The sequence below is a fragment of the Schistocerca nitens genome, chromosome 8 (assembly GCF_023898315.1).
Source record: "Schistocerca nitens isolate TAMUIC-IGC-003100 chromosome 8, iqSchNite1.1, whole genome shotgun sequence".
Classification (NCBI taxonomy): domain Eukaryota; kingdom Metazoa; phylum Arthropoda; class Insecta; order Orthoptera; family Acrididae; genus Schistocerca; species Schistocerca nitens.
In genome coordinates, this window is record NC_064621.1 from 216,519,214 (window position 1) to 216,541,769 (window position 22,556).

At 38.8% G+C, this 22,556-nt stretch overlaps 1 protein-coding gene across 2 annotated transcripts in view; it reads right to left on the minus strand.

Annotated features, from left to right (window-relative positions):
• Nucleotides 1-9,402: 9,402 nt before the first annotated feature.
• LOC126198527 (alkylated DNA repair protein alkB homolog 8) overlaps nucleotides 9,403-22,556 on the minus strand; it is a 37,457-nt gene continuing 24,303 nt past the window's right edge. The window contains exon 9 of one of the 2 annotated variants that reach the window (XM_049934921.1): nucleotides 9,403-10,415. In XM_049934921.1, the coding sequence (XP_049790878.1) occupies nucleotides 9,750-10,415 (666 nt within the window). In that variant the 3' untranslated portion in view covers nucleotides 9,403-9,749. The remainder of the gene's footprint in view (nucleotides 10,416-22,556) is intronic. The other variant, XM_049934922.1, reaches the window with a different exon arrangement.

A 22,556-nucleotide genomic window follows, 5' to 3' on the forward strand; every position in this document is an offset into this window, starting at 1 on the left:
CAGAGGTCATCCTCAGTTCGTACAGGTGGTTGGCGGAGTTGGTGAAGGCGGAAAGCCTCGCTCACGAGGTGGAATCTGAGATAACCATTTGTAGTATCGTTTCCAGAACCAATCGCTGTCCTCTGGTTTGGAGCCGAGTGGAAGGCTCAGACGATTCTGCGGAGATCTGGGGTGCAAATTTCTCGACCTCCGCTATCGGGTGGAGAAATGTAGGGCCCCCTGAATAGGTCAGGCATGCACTACACGCAGGAAGCAGCTACAAGGGTAGCGGAGTATGTGTGGAGTGCACATGTGGGTTTTTTAGGTTAGAGAATTCCCTCCCCAGGTCCGACAAGACACCTCCTGAGATGCGGCGAGGTAGGAGTAGGCAAAATGCAACAGGGAATAACAATATTAATCTGCTAATAGTAAACTGCAGGAGCATCTATAGAAAGGTCCCAGAACTGCTCTCATTAATAAACGGTCACAATGCCCACGTAGTATTAGGGACAGAAAGTTGGCTGAAACCAGATGTAAACAGTAATGAAATTCTAAACTCAGATTGGAATGTATACCGTAGGGACAGGATGGACAGTGAAGGGGGAGACGTGTTTATAGCGATAAGAAGTGTAATAGTATCGAAGGAAATTGACGGAGATCCGAAATGTGAAATAATTTGGGTGAAGGTCACGGTTAAAGCAGGCTCAGACACGGTAATTGGATGTCTCTATAGGCCCCCTGGCTCAGCAGCTGTTGTGGCTGAGCACCTGAAGGATAATTTGGAAAATATTTCAAGTAGATTTCCCCACCATGTAATAGTTCTGGGTGGAGATTTTAATTTGCCGGATATAGACTGGGAGACTCAAACATTCATAACGGGTGGCAGGGACAAAGAATCCAGTGAAATTTTTTTAAGTGCTTTATCTGAAAACTACCTTCAGCAGTTAAACAGAGAACCGACTCGTGGCGATAACATATTAGACCTTCTGGTGACTAACAGACCCGAACTATTCGAAACAGTTAACGCAGAACAGGGAATCAGCGATCATAAAGCGGTTACTGCATCGATGATTTCAGCCGTAAATAGAAAAATTAAAAAAGGTAGGAAGATTTTTCTGTTTAGCAAAAGTGACAAAAAGCAGATTTCAGAGTACCTGATGGCTCAACACAAAAGTTTTGTCTCAAGTACAGATAGTGTTGAGGATCAATGGACAAAGTTCAAAACCATCGTACAATATGTGTTAGATGAGTATGTGCCAAGCAAGATTGTAAGAGATGGAAAAGAGCCACCGTGGTACAACAACCGAGTTAGAAAACTGCTGCGGAAGCAAAGGGAACTTCACAGCAAACATAAACATAGCCAAAGCCTTGCAGACAAACAAAAATTACGCGAAGCGAAATGTAGTGTGAGGAGGGCTATGCGAGAGGCGTTCAATAAATTCGAAAGTAAAGTTCTATGTACTGACTTGGCAGAAAATCCTAAGAAATTTTGGTCTTATGTCAAAACAGTAGGTAGATCAAAACAAAATGTACAGACACTCTGTGACCAAAATGGTACTGAAACAGAGGATGACAGACTGAAGTCCAAAATAATAAATGTCTTTTTCCAAAGCTGTTTCACAGAAGAAGACTGCACTGTAGTTCCTTCTCTAGATTGTCGCACAGATGACAAAATGGTAGATATCGAAATAGACGACAGAGGGATAGAGAAACCAATTAAAATCGCTCAAAAAGAGGAAAGGCCGCTGGACCAGTTTAATTTTACACAGGGTACACGAAGGAACTTGCCCCCCCTTCTTGCAGCGGTGTACTGTAGGTCTCTAGAAGAGCGTAGCGTTCCAAAGGATTGGAAAAGGGCACAGGTCATCCCCGTTTTCAAGAAGGGACGTCGAACAGATGTGCAGACCTACAGACCTATCTCTAACGTCTACCAGTTGTAGAATTTTGGAACACGTATTATGTTCGAGTATAATGACTTTTCTGGAGACTAGAAATCTACTCTGTAGGAATCAGCATGCGTTTCGAAAGAGACGGTCGTGTGAAACCCAGCTCCCGCTATTCGTCCACGAGACTCAGAGGGCCATAGACACAGTTTCCCAGGTAGATGCCGTGTTTCTTGACTTCCGCAAGGCATTTGATACAGTCCCCCCCCCCCCTCCCCCCAGCTGTTTAATGAACAAAGTAAGAGCATACGGACTAACACACAAATTGTGTGATTGGATTGAAGAGTTCCTAGATAACAGAACACAGCATGATGCTGTGGTATATTGAGAGGTTGTAACAATGGAAAATTTTACTGAAATGCAGGAGGATCTGCAACGAATTGACGCATGGTGTAGGGAATGGCAATTGAATCTCAATGTAGGCAAGTGTAATGTGTTGCGAATACATAGAAAGAAAGATCCCTTATCATTTAGCTACAATATAGCAGGTCAGCAACTGGAAGCAGTTAATTCCATAAATTATCTGGGAGTACGCATTAGGAGTGATTTAAAATGGAATGATCATATAAAGTTGATCGTCGGTAAAGCAGATGCCAGACAGATTCATTGGAAGAATCCTAAGGAAATGCAATCCAAAAACAAAGGAAGTAGGTTACAGTACACTTGTTCGCCCACTGCTTGAATACTGCTCAGCAGTGTGGGATCTGTACCAATAAGGTTGATAGAAGAGAGAGAGAAGATCCAACGGAGAGCAGCGCGCTTCGTTACAGGATCATTTAGCAATCGCGAAAGCGTTACGGAGATGATAGACAAGCTCCAGTGGAATACTCTGCAGGAGAGACACTCAGTAGCTCAGTATGGGCTTTTGTTGAAGTTTCAAGAACATACCTTCACCGAGGAGTCAAGCAGTATATTGCTCCCTCCTACGTATATCTCGCAAAGAGACCATGAGGATAAAATCAGAGAGATTAGAGCTCACACAGAGACATACCGACAATCCTTCTTTCCGCGAACAATACGAGACTGGAATAGAAGGGAGAACCGATAGAGGTATTCAATGTACCCACCGCCACACACCGTCAGGTGGCTTGTGGAGTATGAGTATAGATGTAGATGTAGATGTAGATGTAATCTTTCAACTTCTTGTAGAACTTTAACATACATAGGATAAGCTGGTATATGCAGACCATTAAATAAAAGAGAAGCCAACAAATAAACAGCGTTGACCCCTGTTGGCAAATCTAAATGTAAATAGGTACACGCAAAAAACACTGTATATCTCCATACCATGTCAATGTACAGTGTGGGGGGGACAACTGTGTAGGTACATGGTGAAAGACCCCCAGATATGGTAAGATCAAAATGAATTTTTTAAAAAATGATTGAATGAAACAATGGTTGACCATAAGTGTCGGCAAAGGCATTAATTATGAATGCATGGTAAGGCGCAGACATGTGAAAAAGAAACCACAATTCATTTTTCTTTGTACATGATTTTGTTTTTCTCTCTCTTGTATGTAGAAGTTCTGTTAAGATGTGCTGCTCATAGTATGACGGGCTACGAGTGTTTTGTATCGTATATGTTTAGGAATAAGAGAAGAGTTGATATAAGTATTTAGTAATTTTAATGAAATGAAGCAGAACTAAGTAAGGAGGATTTTCTTCATTTTTTGACACACATTGGTGTCCTCGTCTGCATTTACAATTGAAATGTGAGAGAGGAAGTACGAATAGCCTACATTCGTACAAGCAGAACATTTATAATAATGTGATTGTACTATCCTTTAAACTTTTTGCATTCATATATATTTCTTTTTTATTGCTAGAACACAGAACCTGTGTAACACCTGTTCAGTGAACTGACAGCCAAGTACAAAAAACTTCGAAAATGTCTGTGACATGTCTAAACATTTTAAAGTAATTAACAGCCTTGACCCGCATGAAGCACGTTCGACAATGTTGATGACACTAGAAGACTAAAAATATTATTGCAAACAGATGATTCCCTACTAGGAAATTAATTTTGTCCTTTTTGAATGTTACGTTTTGAGGGAACTGTGTTGTAGTCATTAAAAAAAAAAAAAAAAAAAAAAAAAAAAAACCCAGCTGATTACTGAACTAGTACATCTCACACTATTTTCTGTTCAGTGTTAATGTAAAAAAACTGCCACATTAAAAAAAAAAAGATATTAAAGATCTTTGGGTAGAAGGCATGAGGTACTTACATAAGTAACAAGTCTATGTCTTGTTGCAACGGAAAAAAACTTAGATGAAAGAAAATAGCTAGTAAATGCTATGAAAGGAACCAATCAGGTAATTGATTTGTGTTCACTTGGTTAATTCTTTTTCGTGCTCTGTAAATGCCAATAGCACTTCTGCAGCCTGAGTGGCACACCTGGGCAGTCTCATCACTAGTTGTGACCCTCTACTGTTTTACTGCTGGCTGAAACTCTCACTTTTGGTGGCTAATGCCACACAGGCCAGTTCCACTGCATTCTTAATTTTCTTCCGTTCCCTGCACCCAGCACTCACATTGGTGGCACGAGTTCTTTCTCCAAGCATTCGCCTATCAGCAGTTAATAAACTCCCACAACTGAGTGACACTGCCACAACACTCACCCACATAATTGAACTCATCTTAGAAGCAACAATACTTTAAACTCTACTCCAAATATTACAATAATTATGATAAAACTAACTACATAGTGCCCCAATGGTCAGCAGTCTTCAGAAGTAGCACTGTTAGAACTTATGGCTTTTATATTGGACATTGAACAAGTCAGTAACTACAAGTCTGTTAAAATATCTGATTTAACTTTAGCTGCAGTTGTCAATGTTAAATCAGAGGCTGATGCATTTGGCATACTTTCACTGGGCACTGCAATGGACATTTGGTGGGTACTAGGATTGCCACGTCTGCAGTAATTCCTCTGAATTTCACTCGTTATGACTTTTTTTCAGTCTGCTGTCTCACATATTTAAAAACATTTCTCATGTGTTTCATTCTAATGTAATACTGTGTGGTTGAAGAGCAATATTATTTCAATTCAACGTTGATTATTGAAATATTCTGAGCGACAGCTTGAACTGTATGTTGGCATCATATCTTTCTTTTGTAGCACAAATATGTGAAAGATATGTTTCTTTCTGAAAGCACATTGAATTGTAAATATTTGTAAACATGTTTATGCATTCAAGTATTTTAAGAGTGTGAGAATAAAAATTCTCAAAGCTAGAAACTCGTCAAAGCTAGAAACTCGTCAAAGCTAGAAACTCGTCAAAGCTAGAAACTCGTCAAAGCTAGAAACTCGTCAAAGCTAGAAACTCGTCAAAGCTAGAAACTCGTCAAAGCTAGAAACTCGTCAAAGCTAGAAACTCGTCAAAGCTAGAAACTCGTCAAAGCTAGAAACTCGTCAAAGCTAGAAACTCGTCAAAGCTAGAAACTCGTCAAAGCTAGAAACTCGTCAAAGCTAGAAACTCGTCAAAGCTAGAAACTCGTCAAAGCTAGAAACTCGTCAAAGCTAGAAACTCGTCAAAGCTAGAAACTCGTCAAAGCTAGAAACTCGTCAAAGCTAGAAACTCGTCAAAGCTAGAAACTCGTCAAAGCTAGAAACTCGTCAAAGCTAGAAACTCGTCAAAGCTAGAAACTCGTCAAAGCTAGAAACTCGTCAAAGCTAGAAACTCGTCAAAGCTAGAAATTCGTCAAAGCTAGAAACTCGTCAAAGCTAGAAACTCGTCAAAGCTAGAAACTCGTCAAAGCTAGAAACTCGTCAAAGCTAGAAACTCGTCAAAGCTAGAAACTCGTCAAAGCTAGAAACTCGTCAAAGCTAGAAACTCGTCAAAGCTAGAAACTCGTCAAAGCTAGAAACTCGTCAAAGCTAGAAACTCGTCAAAGCTAGAAACTCGTCAAAGCTAGAAACTCGTCAAAGCTAGAAACTCGTCAAAGCTAGAAACTCGTCAAAGCTAGAAACTCGTCAAAGCTAGAAACTCGTCAAAGCTAGAAACTCGTCAAAGCTAGAAACTCGTCAAAGCTAGAAACTCGTCAAAGCTAGAAACTCGTCAAAGCTAGAAACTCGTCAAAGCTAGAAACTCGTCAAAGCTAGAAACTCGTCAAAGCTAGAAACTCGTCAAAGCTAGAAACTCGTCAAAGCTAGAAACTCGTCAAAGCTAGAAACTCGTCAAAGCTAGAAACTCGTCAAAGCTAGAAACTCGTCAAAGCTAGAAACTCGTCAAAGCTAGAAACTCGTCAAAGCTAGAAACTCGTCAAAGCTAGAAACTCGTCAAAGCTAGAAACTCGTCAAAGCTAGAAACTCGTCAAAGCTAGAAACTCGTCAAAGCTAGAAACTCGTCAAAGCTAGAAACTCGTCAAAGCTAGAAACTCGTCAAAGCTAGAAACTCGTCAAAGCTAGAAACTCGTCAAAGCTAGAAACTCGTCAAAGCTAGAAACTCGTCAAAGCTAGAAACTCGTCAAAGCTAGAAACTCGTCAAAACTAGAAACTCGTCAAAACTAGAAACTCGTCAAAGCTAGAAACTCGTCAAAACTAGAAACTGAAAAATTATAGAAAACGTTGATAGTGTAGTGTTATCATATAAAGTGTCACCAATTTTCTGAATCACCCTCATTTTCAATTAGAAAAGCTGGCCACCCTTGTGGGTACTCACAGCTTGATGATCACGCAGTCTGTGTCTTCTCAGTGTTGGCAGGGTCAGCACAAGGTGTCACTCCAAGTTCCTATCTTTTGTAGTTGATCTGTGTGCTGGAAAGTTGATCTTAGCAGTTTTCAACACTCAAAAACATTTAGATTTTCTTGGATGACAGAGAAGTCTTGTTTGTGGCTATAAACAAATAGAATCAACTTCTTGAATTAATTGTATTGACTGTTTGTACTGCTTCTTGTCAACACAACAACAATATCCATTGACTGACAAGTGAATCATGCATGGTTTTCCCACTAATGTTTTTGGATGAATGTTTTCTACCAATCATGGCCATGACTAACACCAAAATCAATCGAAATCAGCCTCTGTGGGCGTTACCAAATTACTATTTGTTATTCTCACCTTGGAGCTTACCGTCATTTCACATGTGTTTTCAATGCTGACATTTGCAAGAGTTACTGCACTTTTGTCACTTTGCACGTTGGTATTTGTTGAAATTTAATAAAGTTCATGCCCCAATACTCTGTAGCACACTCACGAGGCAAGATTTCTAAAACTCTCCATGGCATTTAACAATCTCTCTCGAGATCCTTGTCTGCAAAACCATTCACAACACCACATGACAACTGGCTGATCATTTCTGTGTCCCTGGCTTGCTACTGCACCTTCAATAGATTTTGTTCTGTACTGTTCAAAATCAGCTTTACACAGACACAATTGGTTCAATATTAAAACAAATGTTCTCAAAATATGAAACATCAATGATGACAACTGTTTTTGCAAACTTGAGTAACAGTACCAAATGTTATGTTGAGACACTGTCTTCCACAGCAGATTCACTTTTAATATGTTTCTGTTGGAGATCCTGTGTGGTTTAGTATGCTTAATTCCTTTATCTGGCACTTTGAGCTTATCAGCAGATAATTGTACTTCGTAAGTTATTGATTCAATCCACAAATTATTGCGTGCATTCTTCATTTTATAACTACTATTTTTTTCTTAGTGGAAAATATACATAATTTTGATAGTCAACCTCTTGTCTTCACCTGCATTTTGGTAAAAGATATAAAACAAGCACATTCGGTGAATATATTGACTTTTAAAGTACTGCTTCAATTTCATATTGATGGATGTTTCACTAAAATGTACAAGCTACTGATAAAGAGATTTAGAATTATGGGGTTTAACTCATGAACCCATTAAAGGAATTACTTAAGCAAAAGTTTTTTACAGTTTCAATTTATTTGTACTGTTCAATATCCATAGCACTCAGTACTATTACGCAGAAAAAGAGCTGATAAATAAATAACTGCCATAGTTACAGTAAACTCTTTCAGATGTGAACTTAAATTATCAAGGATTCTGTGAGAGTTCTTAATTTTCTGTTTTATTTGTACTGTTTCAATGATCCTGCTAGCATTCAGTGCAACTGCTGATGTTCATTTGGATTTAAAATAAACACATTTTATAGTTTTATTTCAATGCAGATTTCTTTCTTGACCCAACATGTTCTGTAGATGTTAGCTTTTTTTCTAAAATATTCTGTGTGTGATAGATTACTGCACTTTATTAGCACACCTAATAACATTAATTCAATTATTTATCCTTGTAAAGTTACATGAAATCTTAGCGTAAAGTATAAATATGATAAGGAAAGTTTTTGCACAATGTATATACCTCAGCAGTTAAGAAAACCATGGGCATCCACCCCAACCAAATCTATTCCTTAACCTCGTTCACCTGCTTTTTTTTTGTGTGCATGATGGCTTTTACTATCTGGTGATATCCTTGAATCCTAAAGTGTTTACTTAGTGTTAACTACATACACATATATCAAAAAGTTGTCATACTACTACTACTACTACTACTGCTGCTACTACTACTACTACTAATAATAATAATAATAATAATAATAATAACAATAATAATAAAATCAGAATTTCCTTCCAGCGAGCCGGGTAGGAATTTTGTGAATGATATACCTCGAATGATTTTTATCCTGGTATAGCTTTTGTCTCTCCCCAGCATACCACACTACTCCTCTCCTGAGCTCTTCATTAACCTAGTCTGCCCACCTCTTCCTAGGCTTCCCCGTTGGTCTCTTTCCTGGTGCCTCCATCTCCAAATACTGATGCGGAGTTCAAGTTGGGTGCACCTGCTTCACATGACCTAACCACTTCACTCTCACAGCACTCTACTTCCTCCGGTCAAGGTCTCCTTACATATTCAGCCCTGATTCTGTATCTTACGTTTTTTTTTGTAGAGCTGAACTTCATTTCACATGCTCGTATTTGACTCTCTTCTCTCTTATTTATGACAAGATTATATGTCATGATTGGCAGGAGATAGGCTTTATATGCAGTCTGTTTAGCTCTAAGAAGGATTCCCTTGTTCCAGATTAGGTTTCATACTTGCTGGAAGAATCTGGATTCTTTTGTTACTCTGTTTAAAACTTCTAGTTTGGCACTTTCACCATTTGATATGAGACTAAACATGTAATTGAAACTTTTCACACATTCAGCTTTCTCTCTTTCCAGTATTGCGATACAAGGTGTGTGTGTGTGTGTGTGTGTGTGTGTGTGTGTGTCCTACTCATCTTCATTGCCACTGTCTTGCTCTTACTCACAGTCAAGAAGTTATTCTCATTATTAACAATGTTGATAGCTTACCATTATAGTGATCATTGAGTGTTTGTATACTATATAGAATCATAGTAGCTTCTGCCTGTATTCCTTTTTAATATGTAACTTAGCTCATTCTGCATCTCCTTGATGACGGGATTTGCTGAATGCAATGAACGAATATGACTGGTGGAATATGATAATGAGAAAAAGAAACACTGTCTGTTTGGCTCCAATTTTTATTTCTCAATACCTACTTTTCAACTCGTCAAGTAATTTGCAGGTGATGAGTGACTGCTCCAACTGGAAAAAAATGGCATGAGACAGCAAGAGATGTTACTTGATAATGGTACACAGCAAACCACAAGCACTGGAAAATGATATCAAAATGTGTTTTATAGTTAATCAATTTTTGCATTCATATATCAATACAACTTCATGAAAAACAACAGAGCCTTCACATGAAAGTGGACCCAGCAGTTTCCTTATGATCTAACAATAAACCCTTCAGTTGTAAAATTACAACAGTGTGATCTGCTATAGAGTGTCACATCTTTTCAAATATTATGCACCAGTTTCCTTGATCATAATAGTTACGGATAACACGAATTCCCTCCACACATGCACACATTTTTTCTAGTTCCCCTTCCTCAAATACATGATAGTACCTATACAACACTGGTACAGTTTGTGCTTCACTACTCTGAGATTGCTTTAGCTTCCACGGCACAAAAACATCTGAGTGTTTGAACTGAGTTCGATTCACGTGAACTGGTAATTCTGGCAACTGACATGTTTCTGTAGTTTTTGAAGTTTCTGACAAGTTCAGAATTTTGCTTGAGCCGTTTTCAGTGTTATTAACAGAAAGCTCAGAGGTGCAGCCATCTTGTGAAAGTTTGTTAAAATCTCTATCAGCTACAGGATTATAACAACTTGATTCACTTTTGGAATGACCTTTGCAATCACAAGGGTCAAAATCAGGACTTCTATGATGATCTCCAACACCTACTAATTCACGTTCTGTATCACTGGCACCACTCACTATGATACTTGAGTCACTGCTCTTACATTTATTTTTCTTTTTACTAGTAAATTTCAGATAATTTGATTTTACTCTTCCACATTCTTGATTTTTTGCCCAGACATACACCAATGCTCGCCCACCTGGTTTTAGTATTCTTGCCATTTCTTCCAAAGCTTTTAATCTGCGTTCCTGTGAACAAAAACAATAGGCATTATAGTACAGAGAGAGAGAGAGAGAGAGAAAAAAAATTATGTTTGGAATTTGGGAAAGTGCACCTTAGTTAATAACAAAGTGATTCGCAGTTAGGCACAGAATGGGATAATGTTATCAGTTCTGCATTATCTGAATGTGGCTGTGGCAGCAACAGTTGTGCAATTCAGAAGTGAACCCTTTGTATGCTCCTATTAATGTGCAAGGCTAAGTTATCTTATTTTCATTTCTGCTCACTTCTGTTGCTATCTCCAGATATTCTGTTTGCATTTAAAAAAGGAAGGAAAGGGGGAAGGGGCATAATTCCAACACAGAAAGGGGAGGGACTTTTTGACATGAAATGAGTGACATCTGTCAACATGGAGGTACTGTGGTGGTTGGTGCATTTGATATGAACATTTATTGTGCCATGTGAGAGGTGGAAATCAACATCTAGGAAGGCAGTTCTTTGACTTGATGAGGCCGGCTCATCGTGGATTTGAGAGTAGAAGTTGTGATTCTATAGCAAAGTGAAGATACTGTTCTTGACATAGGTCCATATCTGATGATGTCATTTGATGAATCTTGCACCAAGCAGGAGGCTTTATGTGTTGAGTAGATAAAAACAATTCTTCTTGCTAGCTCATAAACAAAGTCAGCATAATTTGATGCCGTGTGGATACCCATGACAGGTCCACAGATTTGTTTGAGATTTACCCTTTGTAAAAGATATAACTGTAGTTCAGAATGTGATGCCTCTAAAGAATTAAAAGAGGTGGTGGGTTTGGGTATGAAAGGCAGAACTGTGTGGCACCAAGGCCATGGGCATGCACATTTTGGTGTACAGGGATGCAGCATCCACTGTGGTAAAGACATAAATCGTGCTCTGGCTGGAGAACATGAGTAGTATCTTGGATGCATGAAGGGAGACATAGGACAACTGGTTGAAAGTGCTATTAAATAAACGAATGCTTTCTGTAGAAACTTTGTAACCAGACTGAACGAGGCAACTAGTAGAACTGAGTTTGCAGAGCTTGGAAAGCAGGGAAAGGATAAGTGAGTGTCTAGATATACAGGGTGTTACAAAAAGGTACGGCCAAACTTTCAGGAAACATTCCTCACACACAAATAAAGAAAAGATGTTATGTGGACATGTGTCCGGAAACGCTTAATTTCCATGTTAGAGCTCATTTTAGTTTGATCTTCCACCTACGCTCAATGGAGCACATTATCATGATTTCATACGGGATATTCTACCTGTGCTGCTAGAACATGTGCCCTTACAAGTACGACACAACATGTGGTTCATGCATGATGGAGCTCCTGCACATTTCAGTCGAAGTGTTCGTATGCTTTTCAACAACAGATTCGGTGGCCGATGGATTGGTAGAAGCGGACCAATTCCTTGGCCTCCACGCTCTCCTGACCTCAACCCTCTTGACTTTCATTTATGGGGGCATTTGAAAGCTCTTGTCTACGCAAGCCCGGTACCAAATGTAGAGACTCTTCGTGCTCGTATTGTGAGGGCTGTGATACAATATGCCACTCACCAGGGCTGCATCAGCGCATCAGGGATTCCATGCGACGGAGGGTGGATGCATGTATCCTCGCTAACGGAGGACATTTTGAAAATTTCCTGTAACAAAGTGTTTGAAGTCACGCTGGTACGTTCTGTTGCTGTGTGTTTCCATTCCATGGTTAATGTGATTTGAAGAGAAGTAATAAAATGAGCTCTAACATGGAAAGTAAGCGTTTCTGGACACATGTCCACATAAAATATTTTCTTTCTTTGTGTGTGAGGAATGTTTCCTGAAAGTTTGGCCGTACCTTTTTGTAACACCCTGTATATTCCACAAGCCACTGTACAGTGTATGATAGAGGGTACATTGTATCAATACTATCAGTTTTCTTTTGCACTCGATTCATGTATTAAGGAAGGGAAAATGAATGCTTGTTTGTCTCTGCGTGTACCTGCTCCCTCTTATCTCATTCTCATGATACCAACACAAAATATATGTGGTGTAAGCACAATGATTGCGCAATTGCTTCGGATACAGTTTTGGTAAGTTTACCCAAGAGAGTTTTGTGGAAACTTTCTTCAAAGGATTCCCACTTCTGTTTGCTGAGCATTTCTGTTACACTAATGTTATTCTGACCTGTTCAGCTCCTAGCAGCACATCTCCGAATTCATTCAATTTCTGTTCACACACTTACTTGATAAGTACATCAAACACTGGAACTCTACTTACAGTTCATATCACCACTCTTGTACGTGATTGCATTTACAGATGCAATGCATTTTCCCAACAAGTCTATGTCTTCCTATTAGCAATCTTACATGATCTTCCCATTCGTGGGTATCTCCCAAGCAGGAGTTAGGGCTACTGCTCTTATAAAAGCTGATTATACTTTATGCGAGGGTCGTGGTTTAGATCAATCATTTGAACTTGCAACAGCAGCGCAAGATGCCTTTGACAGTGATTTGTCAACTGCACAATATGCACCCAACTTTGAGTTAGACAGGGAAAAAGTCCATTCTCGACATCATCATCATTTGTAGTTTCCGTGGCAGTACCACCACACATATGTGGACATTAACTTGGCTAGACAACATACAATTATAAATTCCCCTCAAACAAGACTTAGGTACAAATTCCGGCAGTATTGGTAGCATTTATTGTGGTGACAGTTCGTAAAGCACAGCATAGGTAAGGCAATTCTACACCAAATCTTTCTTTAGTTGTAGTTGATGCAGTTCTCCTCAGGAAACTGCTAAGTGTCTTGTTTGCAACAAATGTGGGCAAGTAGCCCAACGGTTTTGTCGGGGCACAGTACCACACTGAACAGGTGCCACCAGTCAGTACAACAAATCCACCTAAAATAATGATCAACCCATGAATGTGGATTTTTTAAGAGCTTCCCAAATCCTCTGTATCCCTAATTAATGTTGAAGTACTGACATATCAGCTCATCATCTTTGAAGGTGAATAATCCTCATTTAGTAATGTACAGTAATCATCCTACTGCTTTAATAAGGTTAACAGCTTACGTCAACTATTAACATTTATGTACATCAGTAATGCTTTTTGTAGTATCTTCACCACCAGCAACTAAGATTTTTGGTCTAGACACCTTTACTAGCTTTGACTTTCAAATACAGGATTAACTTATCATATCTAATAGCATTTCATTGACGAATTTAATAATTTACGTAAGAAATAATCTGACTTATTTTATTATAACTGGGTCTGCACCCAAAACTTTGCAGCACTTGAATCTTGAAAACTCCTAGCTTTTACTGAGGTGGTGTAACAACAACAATGCTGTACTATTGTACAAATAAGTAAATTTTTTTCTTCTGATTTTTCGATAAACTTGAGTAATTGATGTTCTGCTTTCATTTCTTTTTTGTTTCATGCCATTGTGTTAAGAAAACTGTAAATGAGTTTCAATGTGAAAATTAATGTTTATGTCAAATGTCAAGCAATATTGTAATAGAATTGAAATGTAACAAATGTTGAAACTGTTGTAACATGTTTAAAATTGTAACTGTGCGTCTGGTCCATACGTAGGCAATGTGTTAGGATATGTAGAATGCAAAACCTCGGGTGAATACCCTGTCTGTAAGGGAGCGGTAAAAGGTGGATGGCAGGCGAGCGCGGGAAAACGCACGCGGGCACTGCACGGCACAACGGGCTCAGTAGTAGTTGGAGTTTGGCATTGGTCTGAGCAACACCTTCTGGAGCGAGGAGGCTCTCCTGGAAGACATAGTTTCACTGAGCCTCGGGTATGCCGTTCCAACGGCCGCACAGCACAGCAAAATTCCATAGGCCCTAAATGGAAAAGTATTGCGACGCTAATAAGAATTAAAGTGCCGATACGTCAAGAGCCATAGCTGTGGTTGTATGTGTGCTCTGTGCCTTGCCATCTCGCCGCCCGCTGCATTGATACAAGCAGGTTGAAACTTTTAGTACTGTATTCGTATGGACCAGAGAGTGAACTATTCAATAACAACTTAAATTTTACCAGAACTTTCCTATCAATTAATTATCCTCACAACTAACCTAGATACGGTCCTTTCCAAATGTTGTGCAATCCGAGTGTCCCGAAATGAAAAATTAAATTTTGAGTTAATAATAATTACTTGCAGACCTAGCTATGTTAGAATGGTGTTTAAAGAACTGATTTGTTAATGAACCAGTAAATGAATAACGAAGGTCTAACGAAGTTGAAAGATAACTTTAATATTGATATAGTAAGGAAGTTTAATTATTTCGAGACATATATAAAGGTATTTAAATGAGAAGTAAATAAGATAAAAAGAGTAGTAACTCATATACTGGAAACCTTGAACGCATAACAATTTCAGTACTCAATTTTTTTAATATAGTGATCATAACAGTTTCAGGGTCCGCCCCACCCCCTTTTTATTCATTTGAATTCTGAAGTGTTCCACATTGGTTTGACCAGCAAAAGTTAAAGTCAATATATAAGTCAAAATTTATCACTGTTTCATCTTTATCAAAATTGACATTTTGTGTGTGGCTCGAAAGTGTTATTTCTAGGGTAACCTATGCCCGATTTTAACCAGATCAATAGACAGTACGAAGTTTTGTAGTATACATTATAGTGTAGTGTTATGTATTCATGGTTTTTCCATATCAGTACAGAACGTGAAACTATCAGTTCAATAGATTTTCTGGTTCTAAAATTCTACTATATTATGCAGTGTTACTACTTGTTGCTTTGCACGAATATCTGCCAACTTGTACAGGGAAGAAACTCAGTTAATGCCTAATTAGGCTGGCGACCGTATTATTAACAAATTGGTAGCATCTTCAGTGTTATTTTTGTTCCATACTGACGTGTAATTGCATTTTGAACTTACTTGATGGATCATTGTTATTACAGAGTGGGTGTAAGTCTGATTTGCCACCATTCAGGTTCACGCGGTCGATATCTATACGAAAATCCTTTCTCGTAAGGTGAAACCCGTTCACTTACCATAGTACAGGCTTTAAGGAGTATTGTGTGCCCCACGCGCACGTCCTTCCATGCGTTTGCTATGATGGAAAGCAGAACTTGATCGTCTGGACATTTAGAGGCATCATCAGGTGTTACAACATCAATTGCATGAATCAATGGGTGATGCTCACATTGGTAATTAAAAAGCCGTGTGGTACAATACAGATTTGTAACAATTTTAAAGTATCTATCAATGCTGAATCTGATGTTAATAGTTGTCATACTCTGCATCCAGAAAGGTATTGGCTACGTTAACAGGAGGCTCATTCTTCTCAAAGATAAATTTAGCTGATGCAATTATCCTTAAATGCTGAATCAGAACTTTACATGGTAAGCAATACAGTTTTCAGGCTATATCAATGTAGTAGATTATATCAACTAATGTTTATACCAGTTCTTGACAGAACATGGCAACATATTAAATACAACATACTTTCCTTATGTTCCACAAGATATTATTTATATGATCACAAACCAGCTCTCAATTTTTTTAGGCCACTGTCAGTTGACAACTGGATGTTGCAGCCACAGAGAAAATTATGCCTGACTACACAGATATTACTGATCCAGAGATAGAAGGTACATAAAATAATGAGATATGGTGTTTGCGAAGGAGATTAGTACTTTTTTATTCCCAGAGATCATTAAATTTAGCAACATATTGGAAATAAAGTTGAATTTAGTGGTGGTAACCTAACAATTGCATAAGAAACATCTGGAAATATTTGAAATAAACAAACATATGACACAGAATGCCAGCTTAGTTCTAAATGATCAAACAAATTTCTTTTTCTGCCTCTGTAAACTTAAGTATCAGTTATGCAAATTAGACTACAATAATAAATTCAACTTCAGTACTCATCTTTTATTGAACCTAATGTTTTCCGTGTTTTATTAAATCTAACAACTTCTGCATGTAAAAAACTAATACTTTTCTATGTAAACACTGTAGCTATATCAGAAATATCTGTACAGTTGTCCAAAATTTCTACAGTTGCGACATTCAGTTGTCACCTAATGGTGGCCTAAGAACACAAAAGCCAGTTCATGATCAATTAAATAATATTTTGCAGAAGAGTACGAAAGTGATTCCCTATTTAATATTCATAACAGGTGACCAGTTGCTTTTGTGAGTGCTCCCAAATCATTTTAAAAATACTTTGAGTATGAAACTTCCTGGCAGATTAAAACTATGGGCTGGACTGGGACTCCAACCTGCACTCTTTGCTTCTTGGGGGGGGGGGGGGGGGGGGGGCAAATCCTCTGCCAACTGAGCTATCGAGAACAATTCTAAATCTGCCCTTATTTTTTCTTCTGCCAGTACTGCTATCTTACTTCCCACACTTCACAGAAGTTTTCCTGGATACCTCTTGAGACTGCACTACTAAAAGAATGAATATTGTGAAGAAATGGCTTAGCTACAGCCTAGAGTATTGTAAAGCTGTGAAGGGAGAAGGTCAGTCATGCCTGGATAGCTCAGTTGGTAAGGCATTTGCCTGGGTTCCAGTTCATCATACATATTTAATTTGCAAGGAAGTTTCTGGTGAGAGAACACCCTGCTGCAAAGTGAAAATTCACAAATTCACTCTGGCTGGCTGTACTATGTCCTTTCTTCAGGGGATGCTGCTTCCATATAAACAGCAGTCAAGGAAGTGCATCAGGACTCTGCATCATTAATATGACAAATAGATACAGAAGAGATAATAAGAGGGTTTCTGACATCTGTTAATGTTAAATTCAGATGGCTAGAAGAAGCAGCATTTAAAGTATAGCCAATTCAGGAGGTAGTGGCATCACTAAACAAGAAGAGGTTTGTCAATTATTTGCACTACACTCTACAAACCAGATCAATATGGAGGAATGTAATCTGATTCCACATATTTATGTCACACTCGTGAAACAACATCCTGCATTATCAAGAATACAGTTAGAACCGGGTCCTTCGTCAATTTAATAGCAGTGCCAAAAAATTGACCTATGGAGAACTAAGAGCGACACATTGATATCTTTCCCTGGTGAATACCAAAGGATTTTGTGCACTGCTGTACCGAAAGAAGAAGAGAGTTTAACACATATTATGCTGCAAGATGTCAAAGAACAGGACAATGCTAGGCAAATGCAGAAGACTACAAGGCGAAGCTTAGCACATTGAGCTCATTCTCCAACGTAATCAATCATTCCCTGTTGTCATACAGATGTTCTAGCCACTAATATAAAAAACTAAACAAGGTAGCCATTTTTGGAGGTGAGCCTGCACGAGATGACAATCCTCAACAGACAACAGTTTCCAAGATGTTGAGAAATCCCATCATCGTCATTATCGCCATCATCACGATCGACCAACCTATCCAGCCATTAGTCAATTCCAGATCATCAACTTCTATGATATCAGATGCACATCATTCACAGATGAAGAAGGTATGTTCTAGATTCAAAAATCACTGTGTTGAAGGTTGCAAGTCAAAAATAAGCCCAACTAACAGCAACCTGTATTGTAAGAATAGGTGTTAATGGGAGAACACAGCCCTTCAAATTTGTTGTTTTACCAGAATACAAATATACGGTTATCGCTGAGTGGGAATTGACCCAGGAATTACAGGCTTTCATCGAAGGTGGAGGACTGGAGTTCCAGATTGAAGAAGAGACTCATACAAGTTCATACAACAACCACTGCTCTGGATAATGTTATAAATTGAATTGAACACACACTTATTTTGCCATTATCATCAGGATGAAATCTAGTTAATAGTCTGGATTCTCAGACTGTGAAGCTCTAGTCAAGTACAAAAAAAGACCTCAGCCTCACAAAAGAAATCTGTATGACAGTGACCATTAAAATCAAGAAATGTGCACAAGGAGGATGCTGGGTCACCAATTGTAATGAGCAGCTGGAACTCATCTCTAAGGTTAAGTGCATAAGGATGGTTGAACAGTCTAGGAATGTCAACTAAGAGTGACACTGGTGGAGAATCAAACTTCGCTACCATTACAAACTGAACACTGGATGAATCTTCTATTCACATTCAACAGGTCCTGGCTTGACTGTGAAACATCAATGGTGAATGTTGGGCATTTTGTGACAATTTTTGTCTGGTGTGGTGACAAGACAGACTCAAAGTGAACACACAATATCACAATGCCTATCAGTCAGTGCTCCTAGTGGGTTCGCCATCTGAATGATGGCTAATTCACTAAGAACTGGAGATGATTGCTACAAGACAACATAATTTACCTGTTAGAAAGTCATTGGTCTTTCTATGTAGTCCTCAAGAAGGAGAATGATAACAGGTGGCATTTCTGCATTAATTACTAGTGGCTGAAAAAAGACTTGCTTCACAACATCTGAGTCTCTGTTTAGAGTCCCTTAGGAAATTATTTGTGAGGCACAGCTTTAAAGAAATGATAGCATGACACCTTTGACATCATCAACTGACAGCGCATTAAGGAAGTATTTATTTCCTGTCTGCTTTCTATCTCTGATCAGTGATTTCTTTTTTATGTTATGTATATAGGGTGGTCCATTGATTGTGACCGGGACAAATATCTCACGAAATAAGCGTCAAACGAAAAAACTACAAAGAACGAAGCTTGTCTAGCTTGAAGGGAGAAACCAGATGGCGCTGCCATAGGTCACATGGATATCAACTGCGGTTTTTTAAATAGGAACCCCCATTTTTTATTACATATTTGCGTAGTACATAAAGAAATACGAATGTTTTAGTTGGACCACTTTTTTGGCTTTGTGATAGATGGCACTGTAATAGTAACAAAGATACGACTCACAATTTTAGACGAACAGTTGGTAACAGGTAGGATTTTTAAATTAAAATACAGAATGTAGGTAAATTTGAACATTTTATTTTGGTTTTTCCAGTGTGATACATGTACCTTTGAGAACCTATAATTTATGAGAACGCATGCTGTTACAGCGTGATTACCTGTAAATACCACATTAATGTAATAAATGCTCAAAATGATGTCCGTCAACCTCAATGCATTTGGCAATACATGTAACGACATTCCCCTCAACAGCGAATAGTTCGCCTTCCGTAATGTTCACAGATGCATCGACAATGCACTGACGCATGTTGTCAGGCGTTGTCTGTGGATCACGATAGCAAATATCCTTCAACTTTCCCCACAGAAAGAAATCCGGGGACATCAGATACGGTGAATGTGTGGGCCATGGTATGGTGCTTCGATGACCAATCCACCTGTCATGAAATATGTTATTCAATACCGTTTCAACCACACGCAAACTATGTGCAGGACATCCATCATGTTGGAAGTACATCGCCATTCTGTCATTCAGTGAAACATCTTGTAGTAACATCGATAGAACATTACATAGAAAATCAGCACACATTGCACCATTTAGATTGCCATTGATAAAATGGGGGTCAATTATCCTTCCTCCCATAATGCCGCTCCATACATCAACCCACCAAGGTTGCTGATGTACAACTTGTCGCAGCCATCGTGGTTTTTCCGTTGCCCAATAGTGCATATTATGCTGGTTTACGTTACCGCTGTCGGTGAATGATGCTTCGTCACTAAATAGAACGCGTGCAAAAAATCTGTCATTGCCCTGTAATTTCTCTTGTGCCCAGTGGCAGAACTGTACACAACGTTCAAAGTCGTCACCATGCAATTCCTAGTGCATAGAAATATGTAACATTCTCAACACCGATGTTTTTGAGATTCCCGATACTCGCACAATTTTTCTGCTACTGATGTGGGGATTAGCCGTGACAGCAGCTAAAACACCTACTTGGGCATCATCATTTGTTGCACGTCATGGTTGACGTTTCACATGAGGCTGAACACTTCCTGTTACCTTAAATAATGTAACTATCCGGCAAACGGTCTGGACACTTGGATGATTTCGTCCAGAATACCGAGCAGCACACATAGCACAAGCCCATTGGGCATTTTGATCACAATAGCCATAGATCAACACAATATCAACTTTTTCTGCAATTGGTAAACGGTCCATTTTAACACGGGTAACATATCACGAAGCAAATACCGTCTGCACTGGCGGAATGTTACGTGATACCACGTACTTAAACGTTTGTGACTATTACAGCGCCATCTATCACAAAGCGAAAAAAGTGGTCCCACTAAAACATTCATATTTCTTTACGTACTACACGAATACGTAATAAAAAATGGGGGTTCCTATTTTTAAAAATGCAGTTGATATCTGTTTGACCTATGGCAGCGCCATCTAGCGGGCCAGCCATAGCGCCATCTGGTTTCCCCCTTCAAGCTAGACGAGTTTCGTTCTTTGTAGTTTTTACATTTGATGCTTATTTCATGAGATATTTGGCCTGGTCACTATCAATGGACCACCCTGTATATATGCAGACTGAAGTGCCAAATGAAAATTTGTACCAGGGCTGGGATTTGAATCTGGGTGTCCTGCTCACTAGGCAGATGCGATAAGCACTATGCCACCCTGGCACAGTAGCTTTCCAAAATTGCACGAACTACCCTAGCATGCCTCCCTCTTCAATCCAAATTCCCATTCATATTTCAGTCCACTCATATTTAACAGGTTTGTAGTCAGAGACCTGGGTTTGAATCCAAGCCTTGGTACAAATTTTTATTCAGAACTTCAGACTGCATACATACATCATAAATGTTTGAGACTTGAAAAGGTCTCTAGAACCATACAGTGTCATTTTTCTTTATTATGAGGTGGTGCATTCTATCTACTTGCGATGGAACAGCAGTATTTGGTGCATCCTATATGCATTCACATGAGAATATCAATTACTTTCAAGTCACTACAGATGTGCCAGTTTTACTCCGACAGTATATATTTTCAAGAAGTAATGACACATTTTTATACCTCTCCTTTGTATACCTATCCATCTGGCACTCACTTATATCTGTTGCCATTGTGTAGCAATAATACTGCCTCAAAATTTCTTAGAGGAATCACTGAACTGTCACCATGCTTCACCACTGTGTTTTACCCCAAGTCCTGATGTAAGACACTGAACGTCTGTGCCACTCATTGCAAGTGTCTCATGTCTGTGCCAAAACTGGGAGTAGTTATACCAAGTACAAGCAAATGACACTCATTATGATGTAAACCAAGTAGTTCTGCTTGGCCTTTTATTAATACTAGACACTGTAGTACAAGCTTGGGAAGTTCCGCATCATTTATCTAATGGATATCTTTAATAGTTTGGTAGAAAGAATGTGAGTTGTAGGAATGAAATTAAAGAGCACTACTTACTTACATTTTTCATCAACTGTGTATTGTGCAGGACTGAACAAACAAAGAGACCATATGGAAATGGTGTAGAAACAGAGAGAATGTCTGGGTACTTTAAAGATGCACAGGTTTGGTACAAGAATCTGGTGACGTATGTGACAGAATCGACAGCGTATGTCTGGACTCGTGCCATATATACGGATTCCAAACGCCACACATTGTTATCCTCCACATTCTTTAAACAATCGCAAAAGTTGCATAAAAATGTTGAACAGAAGAACTGTGGTGCCCACTGCTTGCCAGTAAACACCTTCGAATCAAAGTATGGTTCATATGCTTTCATCATGAATGGTGTAAAAGTCTTCTGATGGGATTTGTCTGTTACATAACTGCATGCCTATCAAAACACAATCAAACACAAGGAATAAAATTCCAATGGACAATGTTGCACAAAAAATAATTTTTTTCAGTATAGTTGAAACCTGACACAGAGCAAATCAGTTTCCATATTTGAAATCAGCACGACAAACTTTCATCAGAAATAGTTGATGATTTATGGTGGAAATAAGCAAAAATAATGTCAAATATCAGAAGCTTTTGACATTTCATACTTCTGTAGTGTTCTGGGACTTACTCATTTATGAAATATTTTAATATGCAAGAATATTCAATTTACGCAGAAATAGGAGAACTCTATGCCGAGGCAGGCACTTCAGTTCTGTATATACTTAATGTGTGTGCAACATACATGCTTTCAGTGTGGAGTTTTATGTCTTTTTCATGACCCCGCACTTGTAATTGGTACTTGATTCTGGAAACCGTGTGACAATAGACTGACAGGGAAACTATGGAGATCAAAACAATTCTAGTCACCACAGACACCATGC